Here is a 20,886-nt window from a genome sequence, read left to right as displayed (position 1 = left end):
CCCACCCACACACAGCACACACACACACACACACACACAAAGTGTATATACGTATCACATGTATCAGATGTGAGAACATCTAAAATAAATAAAACCAGTACACAGATATGGAAAATCTTGTGTTGGTGTGCTCCTGCAGGTATTCCCATGGAAGAAGAAGAAGAGGAACCTGATACATCCATAAAAGGCCGTCTGCTCTCCTTGTTATATAAAATCAAAGGTCGCCCACAGAAAACTGAGGAACAACCATCAGAGGAAGAGCAAGCAGCTCCAAGTAAGCTGATATCACTATATAAAACCAGAGCTTCTTTATTAAATTGTTTTCTATCTTCTTCTTTCTCCACCAGGATCTTTTTATAGTTTTTGTCACTGCATTTGAATAATCCTTCTATATAGAAATGTATTTCAATTGCATACAAAACCATTTTAATATCCAATGATGTGTTCAAATTAAATTAAATTAAAATTCTTTTTAATTGTAATATATTAATGCTAACAAAGAACAAAAACCTCTCTTAGTAAAATGGATACTATTAAAGTATTATTGTAAGTTGGCAGTGGATTTAAGGATAAATGCACCTTTCTAAAAAAGAAAATGGGCCAAGGTAATGAATATAGTCACATAAAGTATGACCTGACTAAAACAAAAGGCTAAATGCTGACTTATATGTTATATTTTCAGTGATTTAGGAAGTGATGACCAAAAGGTTACCCGATGAATAAAAAACCCTTTCTGCTGCATTTGCTCTAATGGGCTCCTAAATTAAACCTGTTCTCAGATGCAAGAGAGCTTAAAACGTGTTCAGCTGACCGAGCATCTATTCCCTCTTAACTATAATGAAGTGAAGCTGATTCTTTAACCAATGCAGATGAAAATGTGTCATGCTTACCTCCTCATCATCCATTTTAAAATATATTACTACGGACACAAATTGAGACACGAAGTTACAGTAGCAGATTTATGACTCTGATGTACAACTCTGCCATAAGCTTATTTTACCCAGACTCTGATGTTATGTTATTTATCATTGTAAAAGATGATTATGTATATTTTAGAGTCTTAGCAGATGACAGCACAAGCCAGATTGTAGGCTCACTGCTGAATTTCTATCACAGTGGTTCTGATGGCACACACTCACTGCAGCATCGGGTTGACCTTGCTGTAGTATTAAATTTAATTTTTTCCTCTAGCAGGTGCTTTGACACCTTCTACACAGCCCAGTATCATATACATCATGTTATAAAATCAGTAACCGATTAATTATAGTATGTCAATCTGTTAATATTTTTATGGTAGGCATGCTACTCCAGCAGCTGCCATTAAGTTGGTGCTCTAATGTGGCGCACCAAGTGGGGTCCAGAGAACTCCAGGGGTCTGTCAAGCATAGTGGTGGAAAATTCCACCATTATTAACATTATTATATTTATTATTGAGTTCTTAGAAGGCCATATTCATAGTTGAGTTATGCACACCGAGTGAGGATCTAATACAAAAAATTGCACACATCGGTAAGACCTTACATGTAACTACAGACTCCTTAACAGGCAGCTCAACCACACGGTTACATACATTTATCACCATAATTCCAATATACAGTGTTCATAAAGTTATCTTCAATTTTTCTGTTTACCTCAAAGGATTACCATCAGTGTTTCTGACATCCACAAGCTTTTTTACTAAAATATATAGAATGAAGTTTCCAGCTATGTATGTAGAATCTGCAGGATATTTTATCTGGTTGTATTTGGTGATAGTCAACGTCTTCTCCTATCCGGTGTGTATGGAAGACTAAATACCGACAAATATTTGATTATAATTTTATACCTAAGCACAATCAAACAATTAAATTCATTAAATTTGTAGTTGCAAAAGTAAAACTGTACTACTGGCCCATTGTGGTTAGTAGGCACTTCTACTGTTATCTTAAACTCAGCCAGCCCGTAGACATCCATAGTTCCTAATCTAAAGTGGGAATTTTGGGGGAAAAAACAGTGAAATGCTGTAGATTGTTATCTAATTACTAACATTTATTGCACAGTATTTTACTGTGTGCCTGTTTAACCCTCTACTGCACACTGTTGCCAACATGCCATTTATCTGGATTTTTTTTTTTTTGAGCATTTAAAGAAAACTTTAAAGAAATTTAAATTTAAAGATTGGTTACACAACATTGTTAAAGAGTGTGTGTGTGTATGTGTGTGTGTGTGTGAGTTCACCCACTTTGTGCCCAGTGTTACGGGGTTTGATTTCAGATCCACCGCGACCCTCACCAGAATAAAACGCTTATTGAAGATGAATGTGTGCAGTAGAGGGTTAAGGGTTAAGTGATTCAGAGATTTTGTGAGAGTATCCTAATAAAAAGGTGCGTCTCAATTCCACATGATTTTGACCTTGAATTTAAGCATGTTTTCTGACATGATATTGACTTGAGCTAGGATCAGTATGAGAGTGTGCCGTCAGCTTATCCTTAAAACCATGGACCCTTTCTTTACAGGAGATCATATTGAATTTATAAGATTATTGTTAAAATAAAAATTAATACTAAATAAATTATTTTATTTATTCGAAAACTCAAAATAATTCATTAAAAACATGACAAAACAGCCTACACTATATCCCATGCACATATTATGATTTCATGACTAATATCTTGTGTCCTCAGGAAGTTGTGCTTACAATTAAGTGTTGGAGCACAAAATTAAATGCAGAGTAATAGTATGTGCTGAACCAAGTGCTATTCTGTAAGCTGCAGAATAATGAGGGTGGATGCCATATTGTTAAATTAAACTGCTACTAGGACTATTCATGCAGCAATATATCGCCAATATATACATATATACATATACATTGTTACTGTGCACATTTAAATAGTGTGATCTGAATAATCTGAAATCTATTTTACAGTCAAAGGAGTTCTAATGGACTTACTTAAACCTCATAGAGACATTGTTAAAGACACCATGGCCTCTCAGTTTATTTAATCCATTGTTCAGTAAGAGTATCTTAATGTCTCTCTGTATTGTATTTTTCTATTAGCAAACCTGAAGGAGCTGATCTCACAGACAATGGTGAGCTGGGCTCAGGAATGCAAAATTCAGAACCCAGAGTTGGTGCGAAGCATGTTCAGCCTGCTGCGGAGGCAGTACGATGGCATTGGTGAGCTGCTGCGTGCCATGAGAAAAAGCTACACCATCAGTGAGAAATCTGTGCAGGATGCCATTAACCTACTGGCCTCGCTGGGCCAGATCCGCTCTCTGCTCAGCGTCAGAATGGGTGAAGAGGAGGGCCAGCTCATGATCGATGGCCTGGGGTAGGGACATCTGAGATAGGCACATTCCATGCAGCTGGTGAAACTTTGGTGAAGGGTTTAGGAGTGGGGTAGAACTGTTCTCTTGCCAACTAACATTAGAATACTATTTACTTTTTGTCTCACAGGGATATAATGAACAACAAAGTGTTTTATCAACATCCAAATCTGATGCGGGTTCTGGGCATGCACGAGACAGTCATGGAGGTCATGGTCAACGTGCTAGGAGGGGACAAATCTAAGGTACGGTACTCTTTCTCCTGCATTTTGTCCTAAGGTTCTGTATACACTCTTCTAGAAGAGTGTCAGACCTGTTTTTGTTTTAGAGAGCAAATGAACACATATTTTACGAACCTATCAATTCTAGTCTCTGGTAATTATTTTACTGTAATTGACTTTTGAATTTAAATTGTACATTAAATTGCCACTGTGTATTCACCAAACCTAACCACATGAACTCTAACCTATGGGGATTCAATTATTACATTTAGTAGTCCTGACTTTTATGTGAATTGTGTAGTTATGGTTGTTATATTGTTATGTTAGGATGATGGACTATCTCATGCTGTTACCCTTCAAGAATAGACTTAAATTGATCACTCATATTAACTAATGATGAAAGTATGAGATCCCATTACTTGCAAAGCCTACTCTTAATGAACTGTGTGTGACTCTTGAGGGGAGCCACTATTGACCAAAGCTTCTTGATGCGTAAGGTTTATGTCTGCTCAGGCAGTAGCTGTCTGTGGTAAAAAAGCCTGTGTTTTTAGGTTTTCTAAGTCACAAAGATTAGCAGATAATGAGCCTCTCAAGGTCTAACCACTCATACCCATGATGATTGAAGGGGTATTGGGTGAGAAGGTGAACTCTGACGCCTCTCCTTTTTGGGCAACACCAGGTGACAGGCCTGTAATTTAATGACAACAGAGAACATGTAGATGCTTTTTGGGGACAGAGATTCTGTGGTGACACATCACCCTGCTACTTCTCATTTCGCCTTGGCAGCTTCATTAAGGGGGCCTCTAGATGGGTAACATGGACACCAGATATATGAGCTGAGACCTGGACTCACATTTCTCTTGCACATCTGTGTAAACCCAAAATGTGTTGCTTGCATGCACTGTTGAGTCTCATCCTTCAAATTTGGACTGAGAAAAACAGAAAAAATTTACCTTTTTAAAAGGTGTAGATTTACACTTAATGATTTGGTAGACACTGTGATTCAGAGCAACTTATGAAACAGGCAAACAGCTGAAGGTGCAACAATACAATATACCTGTATAACCTGTAAGGATTAATAACCTCAAGTCATATGCTGATTCATACTAGTGTTAGAGATAGTAGAGCTAGTCTGTATATAAAAAAGAACCAATTATAATCACAAAACGCCAGTGCGGAAAACATAGTGTTATCCTAGATATAGTAAGACTTAAGTACTCTGGTGACACAGAACTAGATTGAAGAGCTGTCATTATGGGGGCATAGGAAAGCAGAAGGAAGAGAGATCCCAACCTGTTGTGTAGAGTTACAAAGAAAGTTTTTATCTCTCTGCAGGAGATTGCTTTCCCCAAAATGGTGGCCAGTTGCTGCCGCTTCCTCTGCTACTTCTGTCGCATCAGCCGTGAGAATCAGAAAGCCATGTTTGAACACCTGAGCTACCTACTGGAGAACAGCAGTGTGGGGCTGGGTAAATACACACACCCACACGCAGATGCTTTTCATTTTACGCTGGACACACAGTGTGTTTGTGTGTGTCAATTGTGCTGGGTGTGGAATAATCATTACTGTTTTCTTGCACTGATTTAGAAAACATGACATGCAAATATCTGTTTATTACCACCTTTTAAGATCACATAAATTTTGTTAATCCAATAAATTTGGTGAGGTTTGAATTTTAACTGATGTCAGAGGCTGTAAACTGAAATATACCTCATGTGCTGTTTACATTTTGGGTGTACAATGCATACTGTAGCAAGAATATTGTATTCTGTATTGTTTCTAACTAGAAACCTGCCATCCTTCATGTGGCACACTACAGAAATAGAACTCAAGTGGAAAATTGCGCTTGGTGCGCTCATCGCACATTTCCGGTGTAAAATGCCACACTGATTAACATGGGAGCGTATTGGAAGCCGTGCTGCTGTGGTTGTTGGGCTTGAGTTGTTACTGTGAGGAATGAGTCAGGCTGCTAAGACTGCCTGACTCTGCAGGAACCTTTCCCCATCTCCATATCTCAGCACTATTGAGAGCTGCCTAGAGCAGATTCTCATTTTCCTCCTGTCAAACTAGCAAGCAGTCAAATAATTATCATGAACTCTAAAGCCCCATCTGAACATGGTCAGAGTGTGACCTGTATAATGCAAGTAACATCCATTTGTAACTGAGTAGTTAGGGAAATTTAGTGCTAGTAGAAGTTGGATGGGAGAACATTACTGTGCTGGAGGATGGGAGAAAATAAGAATGAACATAAATATATCTTCATTTACTTGCTGTTCATTTTTCAAATGGCTTATATTTGTTTCATGTTACAACGTGTACTTTTAGCTCTGATGCATTTTCATATTTTACATTTATAAATTTATTAAATACTGTTCATACACAAGTTCATACACATTTTAAAGGCGCATCCTGCAGCATTCAGAGCCGCTGAGACTGAACACATTTGGGTAAACATCGAAATCCTTCCTTTTCACCCCAACTGACGCTAACCCCTCTCTTGACACTGCCTTGAGAGTCACATTCTAAGGAACATGGGAGGAACTGAGTAAGTGGTATTGCTAATTTCTGGGCTAGCAAAATATAAGCAGAAGCCTGAAACGTGAACTAGTGAAACTGATTGTAAGAATTGCAAATCACAGTTTCTCTAAGGTCTTTTTGTAATTATATGGTTAAAAAAAGGTCTAGATAATATTTTCCAAAACATATACTGCACCTTTAAATGCATTCTTATTCATACAAACAGACTAATAAAGATTCAGTGATGTCTTATCATTAGATACATCCCAAACCTACTATGATACCAAATATAGCAACATAGTATTTTGTCTTTTTTTTTTTTTTTTTGTATGCCATTTTTGCAAAGGTGAGGAAAGACTGCACCCTGCTGGTCAATATACTAAAGAGCATAACGGATGAGACAAACTATAAGACCTTTGTCCTTTCTACAGCTTGTCCTGCCATGAGGGGCTCCACTCCTCTGGATGTGGCTGCGGCCTCAGTGATGGACAACAACAGTCTGGCCCTGGCTTTAGAGGAACCAGACCTAGAAAAGGTAATGTACATGATGATTTGATGTTAAATAACACTCACTTATATTTTATAGATCCAAATATATTTACTTAAAAGAAATGGAATGTGCATAAATAGAAAAAAAAATTGATACTGTTACTCGTTTCACTGTTACAGTAAATAAGTGTCTAAACAATTTTTGCATTAGGGTTTTTCCAATAGACCTTAAATAGATGGTTGAGTACCAGGAAGCTAATTCCCACATTTAATTTGTTCAGGTGGTGACATACTTGGCTGGTTGTGGTCTTCAGAGCTGCCCTATGCTGGTAGCTAAGGGATACCCTGACATCGGCTGGAATCCTATAGAAGGAGAACGTTACCTGTCTTTCCTCCGATTTGCTGTTTTTGTCAATGGTGTGCTTTGGTTCAGTGTCCCAGATCTCCTGCTATTGATGAATAGAGGGTTACTGTATAAAGACAGATATGTTTGCTGTTGTTTTCTTCAGGTGAGAGTGTAGAGGAGAATGCCAATGTAGTGGTAAAGTTGTTGATCAGGCGTCCTGAGTGCTTTGGCCCTGCTCTGAGGGGAGAGGGGGGACAAGGTCTGTTGGCTGCCATGCTGGAGGCCATCAAGATCTCCGAGGACCCTGCTCTCGATCTGCCCAGCCTGTCTGAAGGAGGAGCTCCTGCGTAAGAGCCCACATGACCTCTGCCACTAATGGTTGCATTTAATATTCATTTATTGTGGTGGACAGGTACTCTAAGTTCCTGCTAATAACACAAACATCTCCAAGCCATTAGCTCTTAGTCTGGCCATTGAGATTTGTTTTGATGTCATGCAGTTCCTGTTGCCCTGCCTCTAACCTCCAACTGAAGCCCATGAAAGTGATTGATTGAATGTGTACCCTTTGTGTGTGTGTGTGTGTGTGTGTGTGTGTGAGACAGGTCTGGGGAGGATGGGGAGGAGGAAGAGATGGCACACATGGGCAACTCTATCATGTCCTTCTACTCAGCCCTTATTGATCTGCTGGGACGCTGTGCCCCTGAGATGCATGTGAGTTGTGCCCTCCTATACTGAAACTAAATAACTACACATTTAAAAGATTTAAACCTTTGTTTTCTTTAGCAATTTTAGGTCTTTGATTTAGTGAGTAACATTCAATAATGCTTTGTCAGGTGGTTGACACAATTCATAATGTGTATGAACATTGTATTATTGATGCTTCACAGTTAATCAACGCAGGCAAGGGTGAAGCTTTGCGTATCCGTGCCATCCTGCGTTCTCTAGTGCCTACTAAAGACTTAGTGGGCATCATCAGCATACCACTCAAAGTGCCAGTAGTCAACAAAGGTTAGACACACTTCATCTGAACTAATCTCTTAAAGACAACCTGAAATCAAAACTGAATTTTTTTTTACTTAGTTCATGTCCGTGGTCATATTGTGAGCTATTTACCAATAGCAGTTTCTTTAAAGCAAGGCTCTTGAATCTCTTGGCAGAATACACATGGGTGGGGACAAAAAATATTTTTACATTTCACCTCCCCTAGCCCAGCTATTATCAAGCAAAAAATTCTACTGACTGTGTACCAGCATCAAGTCTGACCCAATATTTATTTTGGAATGCCGTCTTTTAGCAATCCAGTTAAAGCCTGAGGGATAAAATCAGAGTAAAATCTTGCCATACATTCTTCTCTGGTCTGTGTGTTGCATTGTCTTAAAAATCCCATTATAGCACCTTACTGATACTGCATCTGTGGCATGTGTTCCATTTTTTTTTCCCTTGCTAAAATGTTTTCTTTGCATCTCCAGATGGCAGTGTGACAGAGCCAGACATGAACGCTAGTTTCTGTCCGGAGCACAAGTCACCAATGGTGCTCTTCCTGGACCGTGTATATGGTATTGAGGACCAAAGCTTCTTGCTAAACCTGTTGGAGGTGGGCTTCCTGCCTGACTTCAGGGTCTCAGCATCTCTGGACACAGTGAGTGGCTCACCAGTTTTCTTTGTTTTGTTTTGGGTTTTTTTTCCGAAATTGAGTTACGACCTTCAGTCAAATGCAGCATAATGCCAGAATACAAACGTGGTCTGATGTCCATCTGCATACTGCAACATGATGGGTTCTTATAGTTTATGAAGCAACAGCACTTGCAGTATTCAGTACTATTCGAAACATGTTCAGTGTTAACTCAGATTTTCCAGTGAGATTTTCAGCTATCCTTGTGTCTTCAATTTTTCTTCAGTGACCTTAGTGAGTTTTCAAACAGCACTCAAATTAATTCAGCCCAAAAGGAATGAATCATTAAAAACACATTTTATAATATAATAAGCTGATTTCTGTCAGAGTGATTATCATTGATTAACATTGTGTTTTGCTCCACTGCAACCAGGAGCTGCTGAGCACCACAGAGACAGCACTAGCCTTGAATAGGTATATCGGCTCAGCTGTGCTGCCTTTGCTGACACGATGTGCGTCTCTCTTTGCTCATACGGAGCACTACGCTTCACTCATGGACTCCACACTTCACACCATCTACAGACTGTCCAAGGGCCGCTCACTCACCAAGGCCCAGAGAGACTCCATCGAGGAGTGCCTACTTGCCATCTGCAAGTAAGAGCCATGTTCTAATCCAGCCTTTCATGTGGAGATTTAACACTTCCATAGCTAATTCCAGAGTCTGTATAAATATGCTTTAATTGCTTATCTACTCAGACACCTGCGGCCATCTATGCTGCAGCAGCTCCTGCGCCGTCTGGTCTTTGATGTGCCACAACTAACAGAATACTGCAAGATGCCCATAAAGGTGAGCATTTCATTTTAGTTTCTATATTAAATTCATTTATTAGAAATTAGAAATACTCCATCAATATAAAAGTATGTTTTTTGTTTTTTTGTGTTGTATTGCAGCTTGGAATTATAAAATTTAAGATGCTTGTCCATGATTAGACGCTGAAATGAAACTATAAAACTTATAAAACATATGATTAAAACCTATAGGTTTTGTGTTTACTTTTCTTTATTATTCTTTCCTATGTAAACTGCACATCAGTTCCATATTCAGCACCATTTCTAACTGACTGGGGGTGCAAATCTGCTGTTATTCCTATAGGCTTCTGTATCTGTAATGTATATTGGAAGGCTCAGTGCCAGATAAAAAAGTGTTAGCACTTCACACCTACCACTGCACATCCACACACATGCACACATGCGCACTCCCAAGGGCTTCCAAGTCACTTGATCCAACTGTGATCATGGAACCAACATGATCTTTTGTATCGTAGGTGCAAACATATAAGCATACTCTTGACATCTCAACTACCAGTGTGTGACAGCAACCTACTGCCTGCCATCAGTCTCACACCAAGCCAGCCAGCTACCACTATGGTTGAATATCTACATAAGACCTTTAGTTACCCCTCAAAAAGCTAATGATCATAAGCTACCTTATTTAGCTGATTTACATAAATCCAAAATAATTAACCAATGGAATAAATTGCATATGCAAATAGTGGGCATGTTGTGTAGTGGTTTATAAATAATAGTGTGAATTACATCACATGCAAAATAGGGGTAGGAAACAATGCGTAAATAATATTTTGTCTAATATGTTGTTGGTATCCAGGGTATGTTCAGAAATTTATGTATAAAGTTGATTAAAGGTAGCGTGCCTTGCACTCTTTGTTTAAATCCCCTGGAAGATGATGATCAGCACCAACCATGGGCTCACTGCCTCAGCACTGACCATCTTATAGATGCAGTGTGTGGTGCTGCGACACCAATGCTGAGATTTTCTAAACTGATGATGACCTGACCATTGACTCGATCCTTGTACACTTTCTGATCCCCTAGGTGCATCATGTCACAGCACCTTGGATAGCATCTCTTTGGGGACAATAAACTTGTTCTAACCATTCTGAAAGGGGCAAGACACCTTCATCTACTACAGTTCACCGGGAGCTCTGTGTGGGATCTCCCCATTTTGCCATTAAAGCTCCTCTTTATCAACCTATGCAAGATGTTGAACTGAAATTAATGTCTTTGAAAATTGCCTTTTTGTTAGCAAATACCCTAGCAAAAAGAGACTGCATGCATTGGTGGCCAGATGACTCTGGGGTGACCTTCTGGTCCAACCCAGGACTTGGATGTATCGCCCAAGGTGATCTAATGACCTCATGCTAGGTGATCTATTGACCTTGCAGCTTTCCTTGAAATTGAGTCTGTAGGGTGTTACTTCTTGTGCCCAATATGTGGGACCTACTTAGACCAGACCTACTTAGAGCCCTACTTAGACCAGATGGTGGCCATTTGATCTGCAGACCAACTATTCATTTGGAAAAATCCAGAAGAGGCTTCCTTTTTTAATCAGAGACTGGCTCATTCAGTGGACTGCATCAGTATTATGGCCTATGGACAGGCTCCTGTGACATGACACTCCATTATTCACATAACTTAAAGGTGTGCACCTCGAGGAAGTCTGCAGTGCTGCTACCTAGGTGTCACATTTTCAGGTTCTACATGGTTACCATAACTCCTCCCAGTGTGGTGAGGAAGGTACAAGGAATGATGACTGGTATAACAGTGTGTTTATTGCGAACGCTGCATCATATGTCACTTTCTGACTTTGTTGGAAGACCTCGGCACGTGTACACACATGCACTAGAAGTATCCAGGTGATTCTCGCTAACACCAGTGGTTACCTAGAGTTCATAGAACCACAGTTGCATACCTAGTGTTCTAGTGTTCAGATCAGTTGGATTATAAAAATCTGAATGATTTAAATGCAAATAATGTGGTGCATTCAAATGGATTTCTTGATGTTGTGCTTTTGATATGGGAAGGCAAACATGCAATATTCTTGCTGCTCATGTGGGTGAAGTAATAACGACACTGTTTTTAGGCAATTGGAAAATATGGACAACAAGCATACACTACATACCATTAAATGTTTTATACAAACTTTGTAGAGTCAGAAACAAGACAAAATTGTTGGAATTACCAAAATTTCCCTCAGACATGCTGATAAATTACTAAGAAGTGGATATGAGTAAAATCTAATTACACTTAGCATTAACTACTATCCATACCTGCATGGGCTTCACCTTATTACCAGGAAAGAGAGAGTTATCAGTAAATTTGGATTTTTTAAAATTGTGAATATTCCATGTGTGGGCTGTTCAGACGGAGTCTCCTTGTGACTATGATGAACATAGCCCCATATGAATGAAGGAGTACTATGCTGCTATGTATGCTTGTTTCGTAACATGTGCATTTTTGTTATTGTAGCTTTTGACCAATCACTATGAACAGAACTGGAAATACTACTGCCTGCCCTCAGGCCTGGGCAGTTATGGCATGGCATCAGAGGAGGAGCTCCACCTCACCAAGAAACTCTTCTGGGGTCTTTTTGATGCGCTCTCTCAGAAGGTACTGAACAGTTCATCAGCCTGAGAATCACTGACATATTCTGGCATATTTTTATCTGTAAAAAGTCAAGCGAATAATGAATCATTTCATTTGCAAGTACTCATGCCATGTTTACCTCCAAGGAGTCTATGTGCTTCCTCAGCCTTTACCCCTGCTTACTATTCATAGCATGGAACAGCACAGATGTGCAGCACTCCTTACCATTCCTCTCTTTCCATAATCTCTCCTGCAGAAATACGATGCAGAGCTTTTCAAAATGGCTATGACGTGTCTGAGTGCCATAGGTGGAGCCCTCCCCCCTGATTACGTAGACCTGAGCCCAGCCACCACTCTGGTAAAGCAGGTGTCTGTGGATGCTCAAGGAAACTTTGATCCCAAGCCTATCAGCACTGCCAAGTAAGCAATAAACAGTAATAGTAAATCTACCTGGAATTCCAGGCCACTCATCTGAGGGCCTTCATTAGTTTTACTATCGGGACACAAGCTATTGGCATAACAGCTTTCCGTCTTCATCGTGACTTCTTTCATAAACTTAACAGAATTCAAATATATTCTATATATATGCAAATTAGAAATGCACACAGTCTTACGTGCCCCTTCCCCTGCTTAAATGGTGTTGTAACCTCAGACGAGATGCAACGGCATGCAATGTTTTACAGCATGAATTTGCATATTGGTGCATGATGGGCTTACGTTGTAGTATACAATACTGGCCTGAATAACTATAAAATCTTCAGTGAGTTTTTTTTTGGGTTTTGATTGTAATTTTGAAAATCTGAAATTGCATTATTTTTAAATTATATATACATTCACTTATAAATTTAACAGAATGTAACCTTCTATTTTCAGCATCTCACTGCCTGAAAAACTGGATTACATTGCCAACAAATATGCTGAGCATTGCCATGAGAAATGGTCTTCTGAGAAGGTAGGTCACTGGCTGTTCACGTGGAACAACATTTGAGCTTTTTCAGGCGATACTGTGGAGAATTACATAAATAATCACCCAGTGTATGACAGATATGATCTGTTGTTCTGTCATCTGACAGTTTGCACTAGGCTGGACTGCAGGTGAGAAAGTGGATGATCAAGCCAAAACTCACCCTCTACTGAAACCTTATAAAGCACTGACTGAAAAGGTACCCATGTGTTTTTTAAATATCCAGTGCAGAGCAGTTATTCACAGAGATGATAATGTGGTAATTCCTCTTGATGTGCTGGGATTGGTTCAGGAGAGGGAAACCTACCGCTACCCGGTGAAGGAGTCTCTGAAGAGCATGTTGGCTATGGGTTGGGCCATTGAGAGGACCAAAGAAGGGGAGGCCATGTTCCAACAGCGCGAGGCAGAGAAACAGCTTAAGATCTCAGAAGCTTCCCAGGTAGGAAGATTTAAGATGCAATGAAATATATACAGCTATTTAATAGAGATGTATATGATACATGTGTTCTTTTAAAGGGAGAAGGATTTCATCCAGCACCTGTGGATTTGGAAAATGTGACCTTGTCTAGAGAGCTACAGGTATATTCTGGTTTTAGTCCATATTATTTGCTTATTCATTAGTGTGAATAAAAAAGATTAGAATGATGGTAGTATAATGTTTTGAAGCCTTTTTATAATATAAGCCTTTTTTTGGTAATAGACTTTCCACTTCCTTCTGCACTGTTTTAACAGGCTTCATTTGCTCAGGAACTTTTTCCATTTTAAAAAAAAATCGTAGTCATATACATGAAAAAAGGCTACACAAATCCAGAAGGAATGTATTTATACAAATGCTAACACAAGGGCATTTCTAAATTAAAATAAAGCATTTGACTCATAACAGACATAATATATTTCACCTGACCAATCACACCCTATGTGCTTGTTGAAAATGATAGATTTTGTCCATGTTTGCTGTTATAATATTTTTCACATCACTGTGAAATTCTAATAATATTCAGTACTATTATTGTTCTTATATTGTATACTCTTATGGATACATGCCTATCAACACTGTCTGCAGAGTATGGTAGAGATTGTAGCAGAGAATTACCACAATATTTGGGCGAAGAAGAAGAAAATGGAACTAAGCAGCAAAGGTAGTATTGTTTTCTTGAGAACCTGCCTGTACTATCTAAGGTTTCACAAAGTTTCACAACACCACATAAGTTGTGTTTCTATTTGCAGGAGGTGGGACTCACCCACTGCTGGTACCCTATGACACACTGACAGCGAAGGAGAAGTTCAGAGACAGAGAAAAGGCTCAGGAGCTCTTCAAATTCCTGCAGCTCAACGGATATGCAATAAGCAGGTATATATTTCTCTGCAAGCTTTGTCATGAACACTCCTTACAATAATGATGCATATCGCTTGTATTGATCATCCACTGATGATTTTTCTTACTAGAGGTTTGAAGGACTTAGAGCAGGATTCCTCCTCTATGGAAAAGAGGATCGCCTACAAGTTCCTTAAGAGGCTGTTGAGTTATGTAGACTCAGCACAGGAATTCATAGCCCATCTGGGTGAGTTAAAATAGAGAACATTTGTGAAAATCCAGTACAGATATCTATATTATACATCATTTATGTGATAACCAATATCCACTACATGCTTTTGACTGAATATAATGAGCAAGAATTTAGACACATTGCCCTAAACTGAGAAAAGAACAGATAACCTGTATACTCAAAATTCACTTGTTGAATTTTGATAATAAATATTTAAAATGTGTTATTTATACAACACAAATCAAAACTACAACCTAATTATACTCTAATGATGTCTTAAATTGAGACAAACATAGAGAATATCTTGTTAAAACTGTTCTGATGTGATTCTGTGCATTTTTCCAACAATGAAACAATACAGTAAAAGTTACATCAGCTTTCCAAAAGGTTTGGTGGAATCCACACAGCATCAGGCAAACACTGATGGTGCTTAATTTGAGCTATGTGGGCTACTTGGTAGCACAAACAGCCTCGTCTCATCAGGGACAAAATATGGAGATATTAAATATATACACAGGATATACACATAGCATCAGTTCCAAATACCTTTGACTGAAGAAGTCATGAAAGCATTCTATAAGAAATACTTGTTTTCATATAAATGTTTACTGACTGTCCAAGCAATTGCCCTTTGTAAGTTTGAGTAAATGGGCTTGATCATAATTTCTCAGTACAGGGAAATGTAAAATGTCGAAATTATTGTCTGGGATAATTGCAGAAATGCAGATGTAGAGCATCTTCTTTGAGCACTTACAAAACTTACAAAACTTTTACAGAGGCTATGGCCACCAGCGGAAAAACTGACAAATCGCCTCATGAGCAAGAGATAAAGTTCTTTGCGAAGGTAAGGTTGGAAGTGTGACACATCTGAAGATCAATTTTCTCTAACATACTTTAATTTATTCCTAGCCACTGATCATGCGTACAATAATAAATATCCACTTCACTTGCTATAATCAGTGAATATGATCATTTATATGGCTGCTTCTGCTGTCTGTTTACTACAGGTCCTGCTGCCGTTGCTTGACCAGTACTTTAAGAATCATTGCCTTTACTTCCTGTCTTCTCCCAGCATCAACCTGAGCAGCAGCGGTTATGCTTCTAACAAAGAGAAGGAGATGATCACCAGGTTTAGCCTTCTTATTTATTTTTTAAAATGTGCACACATACTTAGAACTAGGCTCTGTTACTAAGATAATGAGGCATGAAAGCTCATTAGAAGTTAGTTGAACATGCAAGTGCTCATTTTCTCATTGATGTCTTTGTCTCTTTTCTACAGTCTTTTCTGTAAGCTGGCTTCTCTGGTTAGACATAGGATTTCGCTGTTTGGTAAGGCCAAATAAGGCTTGATCATTATTCACAGCTTGATCATCATAATCTTTCGTTGTCTTGGGTAATTTATCCAACTTCTAACGCATGTAACTTCAACGACCCTACTCTGTCAGGAAGTGACTCTGCTACGATGGTGAGCTGTCTGCACATCCTGGCACATTCACTGGACATTAGGTAAGAGCACATACACATACGGCTTTACTGCATTTGTGGCCCAGATAGATCAAAGCAATTTTGCTATGAGGTCATGATTTCACTTTGAAAAATAAGGAATAAATCTATTTAAATTATTGCTGTTAATAGTGAATGAAGTGATAGCAGTGAATGAAATGATAATCAGTTATTTTAGTCAACATTGAAATTTCTGTTGTTAATTTAGAAACAAAATAGGTTAATTGTGCTTTATGATTTCATGACTTAAACAGAAAACATCCTTGTATGTTTTTTTTAAACAAATAAATAAATAAATACATTTAAATTAAATTAAATTAATTAAATTAAAAATTGCGGATTTATTTAAGGACAACACCATTATTATTGTTTATGTATATTAATAATTTTCTGCAAAAATTAACAGCCTTTGGAAGCAAAAAAGACACATTTTGTGTTTGACCTGTAAATCTTTAAAATTAAACAGGACAGCTCCTTGGTCATTGAGCACAGCATGGAGTGTTGAGTTTGCTGGGCTGATGATGTGGTCCCCTTTTCTAGGACAGTGATGAAGTCTGGCTCGGAGCTGGTGAAGGCTGGAGTCAGGACGTTCTTTGAGAATGCTGCAGAAGACTTGGAGAAGACTATGGAGAACCTGAAGCTGGGCAAGCTGGGCCAATCTCGCACCCAGATGAAGGGAGTGGCACAGATCATCAACTACACCTCAGTGGCACTGCTGCCCATTCTTACTGCTCTCTTTCAGCACATCACTGAGCACCATTTTGGGGCAGACTTGCTGTGTAAGTGGACAGTCGGTCGCTTGTCACACAATGTAAATGAGCAGCTACAGAAAAAATGAGACAATTGAAGTGTTCGTTTCATTATGTTAAATCAGTTAGACATACAGGACAAATGATGCAAAATACTGAAAGAACCACCATTACCTACATTAAACCCTGTCAGAAAAAAAGTTCATCAGAGGTCTTTAAGGTCACTTAAATGATTTTCTCAATTATGAAGTTTATCTAAATAAAGGTACTATAGACACACCCTTAAATGTAGCACCACAGTGACAAACATTTGTACCATAAACCCTCAGTTTAGTGCCTTTTTAAAAGTGGGATCTTTTTTCCATGAAAGTAGTAATCTTGTTTTATGTCACTGCATTTCAGTGGATGATGTTCAACTGTCCTGCTATCGAATTCTGACCAGCCTGTACTCTCTGGGAACTGGCAAAAACGTCTATGTTGAAAAGTAATGTACCTTTCTGATTGCTTTGTTGATCAGGTTGTTAACTCCTTTCTCTGCGATATTCATGTCTGAGTTCTGCATTTAAACAGGCAGCTTCCTGTGCTGGGAGAATGCTTGGCTACTCTGGTGGGAGCCATGCCTGTGGCTTTCCTGGAGCCTCATCTGAACATGCACAACCCACGCTCTGTCTTCAACACCAAGACACCTCGAGAGAGAGCAAGTGAGTGCACGTAGTATTATAGTAAATGCGTATATGTATTCATTTTTTTAATAACTCATTCAAAGTAATCCACTGAAGATTCCTATTGTATAACAATGTTGGACCTGTCTGCTTCTAGTTCTGAGCATGCCAGACACTGTGGAGGAGATGTGTCCTGAGATGCCACGTCTGGACGGCCTGATGAAAGACATTCATGACATCTCGGATTCTGGGGCTCGCTACACGGAGATGCCCCATGTCATCGAGGTCATCTTGCCTTTGCTGTGTAACTATCTTTCTTACTGGTGGGAAAAGGGCCCTGAAAACTCCCCCAGCCATGTGAGCTGCTGTACCACTGTCACCTCTGAGCACCTCAGCCTCATCCTGGGCAACATCCTCAAGATCCTCAACAACAACCTGGGTATAGACGAAGCCCCCTGGATGAAGAGGCTTGCAGGTGAGTGTGATTTCACTAAAAACCCAATTATCTAAAATATAATTTTAGATTTTTCTGGACTCTTTTTTTTTTTTTTTTTAAAAAAAAAAGATTTTTGTGGCTTATATCATACTAAAATTGACATAAAACTGCAGGCAAACAATGTAAACGCATACACATTGCACAGTGCAGTGTATTCATCAAAATCTTTTTTTGCCTAAAATCATTATTTGGTAATTAGCTTGATGGCTAGTTTAATGACCGTACTGGCACTATGCCAGGGGAAGGAAAGGGAGAACATATTAGTGAAGGGCTGCTTATGAGAATCTGACTTGAATGCAATCTGCAATTTATGCACATCTAGGAAATAAGGGCTTCGGGTTCAGTGACTCCAGGCTACACTCGGGGGATACAGGGGTTACTCCTTCATGAGAGCCAACAACGTAGGAACTGTATAGTTTGTGTGAATATATGGAGGTTTTAACAGTATTATCGTGGAAGTGTTATCAAAACAAGTTTTCCATATATCTCTTTCTGCCCTATGTGCTTAATTTACTTCACTTCTCTCAGGTGGCCAGATGTGAAGTTTTCATTATTCCTCGTTTGTCAGTTCTGGCATCAAAATGATAGCTTCTGATTCTCTTCTAGCAAATGATACAGCAACGTAGTGAAAAAACACATTTTGCTACTATCAAATGCATGTACACAATAATTGCCTCGACCAAAGGGAGACAGTTAAACATTTTGAATTTTGAGTTTAATAATGCTAGAATGTGCAGAAACAGGTTTTGTAAAAAAAGTTTGGAATTGTTGAATTCTGTTTCCATACAGTGTACACGCAGCCAATCATTAGCAAGGCAGGAGCAGACCTCTTACGAACTCACTTCCTCCCCACCCTGGAGAAGCTGAAGAAGAAGACAGTGAAGGTTGTGGCTGAGGAGGAGATGATAAGGGCTGAAAGCAAGGCTGACACCCAGGAGGCCGAGCTGCAGATCCTGGATGAGTTTGCTGTCCTCTGCAGGGACCTGTACGCTTTTTATCCCATGCTCATCCGCTACGTGGACAACAACAGGTATCATCACTGTTCACTGACTAAGCACCGAATCAAACACAAATCCCACAAGGTAAAAATTCAAGCTAGAGCTCGTTATGAGCTGACGCTTATAAGAATAGGAGAAATATGCTCATTCATATTCTCCTGATGAGTCTTATCAAACCAATATATAGAAGAGGGAAACACTTCTACCTGCACCTGTCAATGGTTTTTAAAAAGAGGAAGATGAATAAGTACCATTTGGAAACAATGTCATAAATTTCTCCTCTACCCAGGTCCAAATGGCTGAAGAAACCAAATGCAGATTCAACAGAACTCTTCAAAATGGTGGCAGAGATTTTCATACTCTGGTGTAAATCTCATGTAAGATCTTAATGAGTTCTGATGGATTTTTTTTATTATTGTGATCTACATATTTTCACAACACCTATTGCTTTTTACAAACAGAATTTCAAAAGGGAAGAGCAAAACTTTGTGGTGCAAAATGAAATCAACAACCTTGCCTTCCTCACTGGAGATAGCAAGACCAAGATGTCAAAGGTGAGAGTGAGCGTTTAACAAAATTATCCAGTCGTCAGAAACTTGCCACTGTCTTGATATAGCTTTTTACTTGCCTTTAAGAGAATTCCCCAAAGGTATCCCTTTGCATACTTAATGTCAAAGTTTCCTAAGAACGATGCTTATCAAACTGAAATCACAATTCAGTTTTAATATATTCCCAATTGCTTCTTGTAACTTTGCCCAGAACTATTTTATTGCTGTGCACTTACAGTGTTCAATTTTCTGTTTCCCACATTCCCTCAGACATCTGTACTTTTTTCCCAGATTATCAAGGTTTTTGTTTTGAGTAATGATTGAATTTCCAACCACATTCTCTCTCTATATGTGTGAACTAGTGTATCTTACTGAGATTAAAAAGTCAAAAAGCAATCATAAGAAACTGCTATATAACGTTCTTCTTTTTGGAATTTTATGGAGAGCTGCAATAAACAACCATTTATCATTGCATATAATATCAGTGCTAAAGAGTAGAGGAATTAGTACTGAAAAGTGAAGGCATGACTTGTTTAGTTTTAAACAAGTGACCATCTCAGATTTTGTGTAAAACGTGTCAGGCAGTATTGGCTCTGTTATATTCAAATAAGGTCATTTTTAAAAAAAGAGTAGTTTATGCTCTTGCTCAAGTAAATGTGTAAAGATAGAAATATACATGCAATATCATGTGGCCCATATACGTAGCTTACTTTTTCTTTGATTAAACCCAAGTAAAATCGAAATATGATACCATTAACAAACCTGATAGACAACAGGATGCTAAAAATGATCAAACGGAACAAAGTGCCACATGAAGTGTACAATCTTATGTCGGGGAAAAATGCAGATGAAACTGAGAGGAAATGAATTCATAACAGTATCCCCTAATAAAGCATGCTGTGTTTGTGTGATGTGTTGCAGTCAGGAGGCCAGGACCAGGAGAGGAGAGGGAAGAAGAGAAGAAGAGAATTGTACTCTATTCAGACGTCCTTAATTGTGGCAGCTCACAAGAAACTGCTGCCCATTGGCCTCAACATGTGCACAGCTGGAGACCAGGAGCTCATCTCTCTGGCCAAGATCCGCTACAGTCTGGTGAGCATGACTTTAATTATACTTTCAGCCCACATTATCTTAATACTCTAACTGAATTTAGCAATTTTGAATTCTCAAATCTGATTGGTCAGAAAGTGTTGATAAATTTTCTATAATAGCAGCTCCACCAGTAGTGCCAGCTGTATTTCAAGTAGTTTATATTAATAAACTCATTTTAATGTGTTATCATTTTTATAGTTCTACAGCTCATTCACAGGGGGTCGTATAGTGGACGGTCCACATAATCTAAGGCTAATAATATACAGATTAAAATGTGCTGATAGTTAACAAAGAAGAATATATAATTGTGGACATTGTGAAGTTTTCTGTGAGAAGACATATATTTATGAAAGGAGTCTTGGGTGTCAGCACTTTGTAACAGTCAGTAAGCT

General features: G+C 38.8%; 1 protein-coding gene across 6 annotated transcripts in view; it reads left to right on the top strand.

The window, feature by feature from the left end:
• ryr3 (ryanodine receptor 3) overlaps positions 1 to 20,886 on the top strand; it is an 83,802-nt gene that overhangs the window by 42,428 nt on the left and 20,488 nt on the right. For all 6 annotated transcript variants that reach the window (XM_053242163.1, XM_053242165.1, XM_053242164.1 and 3 more), the window contains 33 exons: positions 140 to 274; positions 3,038 to 3,311; positions 3,437 to 3,551; positions 4,863 to 4,995; positions 6,476 to 6,579; positions 6,815 to 6,950; positions 7,043 to 7,226; positions 7,482 to 7,590; positions 7,767 to 7,887; positions 8,349 to 8,518; positions 8,925 to 9,145; positions 9,248 to 9,338; positions 11,819 to 11,959; positions 12,192 to 12,355; positions 12,809 to 12,887; positions 13,009 to 13,098; positions 13,192 to 13,338; positions 13,416 to 13,478; positions 13,963 to 14,038; positions 14,127 to 14,250; positions 14,346 to 14,461; positions 15,223 to 15,290; positions 15,454 to 15,575; positions 15,726 to 15,775; positions 15,892 to 15,952; positions 16,490 to 16,728; positions 17,101 to 17,182; positions 17,269 to 17,399; positions 17,518 to 17,835; positions 18,646 to 18,886; positions 19,144 to 19,231; positions 19,316 to 19,408; positions 20,324 to 20,494. In XM_053242163.1, the coding sequence (XP_053098138.1) occupies positions 140 to 274; positions 3,038 to 3,311; positions 3,437 to 3,551; positions 4,863 to 4,995; positions 6,476 to 6,579; positions 6,815 to 6,950; positions 7,043 to 7,226; positions 7,482 to 7,590; positions 7,767 to 7,887; positions 8,349 to 8,518; positions 8,925 to 9,145; positions 9,248 to 9,338; positions 11,819 to 11,959; positions 12,192 to 12,355; positions 12,809 to 12,887; positions 13,009 to 13,098; positions 13,192 to 13,338; positions 13,416 to 13,478; positions 13,963 to 14,038; positions 14,127 to 14,250; positions 14,346 to 14,461; positions 15,223 to 15,290; positions 15,454 to 15,575; positions 15,726 to 15,775; positions 15,892 to 15,952; positions 16,490 to 16,728; positions 17,101 to 17,182; positions 17,269 to 17,399; positions 17,518 to 17,835; positions 18,646 to 18,886; positions 19,144 to 19,231; positions 19,316 to 19,408; positions 20,324 to 20,494 (4,457 nt within the window). The remainder of the gene's footprint in view (positions 1 to 139; positions 275 to 3,037; positions 3,312 to 3,436; positions 3,552 to 4,862; positions 4,996 to 6,475; positions 6,580 to 6,814; positions 6,951 to 7,042; positions 7,227 to 7,481; positions 7,591 to 7,766; positions 7,888 to 8,348; positions 8,519 to 8,924; positions 9,146 to 9,247; positions 9,339 to 11,818; positions 11,960 to 12,191; positions 12,356 to 12,808; positions 12,888 to 13,008; positions 13,099 to 13,191; positions 13,339 to 13,415; positions 13,479 to 13,962; positions 14,039 to 14,126; positions 14,251 to 14,345; positions 14,462 to 15,222; positions 15,291 to 15,453; positions 15,576 to 15,725; positions 15,776 to 15,891; positions 15,953 to 16,489; positions 16,729 to 17,100; positions 17,183 to 17,268; positions 17,400 to 17,517; positions 17,836 to 18,645; positions 18,887 to 19,143; positions 19,232 to 19,315; positions 19,409 to 20,323; positions 20,495 to 20,886) is intronic.

This window comes from Pangasianodon hypophthalmus, chromosome 19 (genome assembly GCF_027358585.1).
Source record: "Pangasianodon hypophthalmus isolate fPanHyp1 chromosome 19, fPanHyp1.pri, whole genome shotgun sequence".
Classification (NCBI taxonomy): Eukaryota; Metazoa; Chordata; class Actinopteri; order Siluriformes; family Pangasiidae; genus Pangasianodon; species Pangasianodon hypophthalmus.
This window is presented reverse-complemented; position numbering and strand designations above follow the sequence as displayed.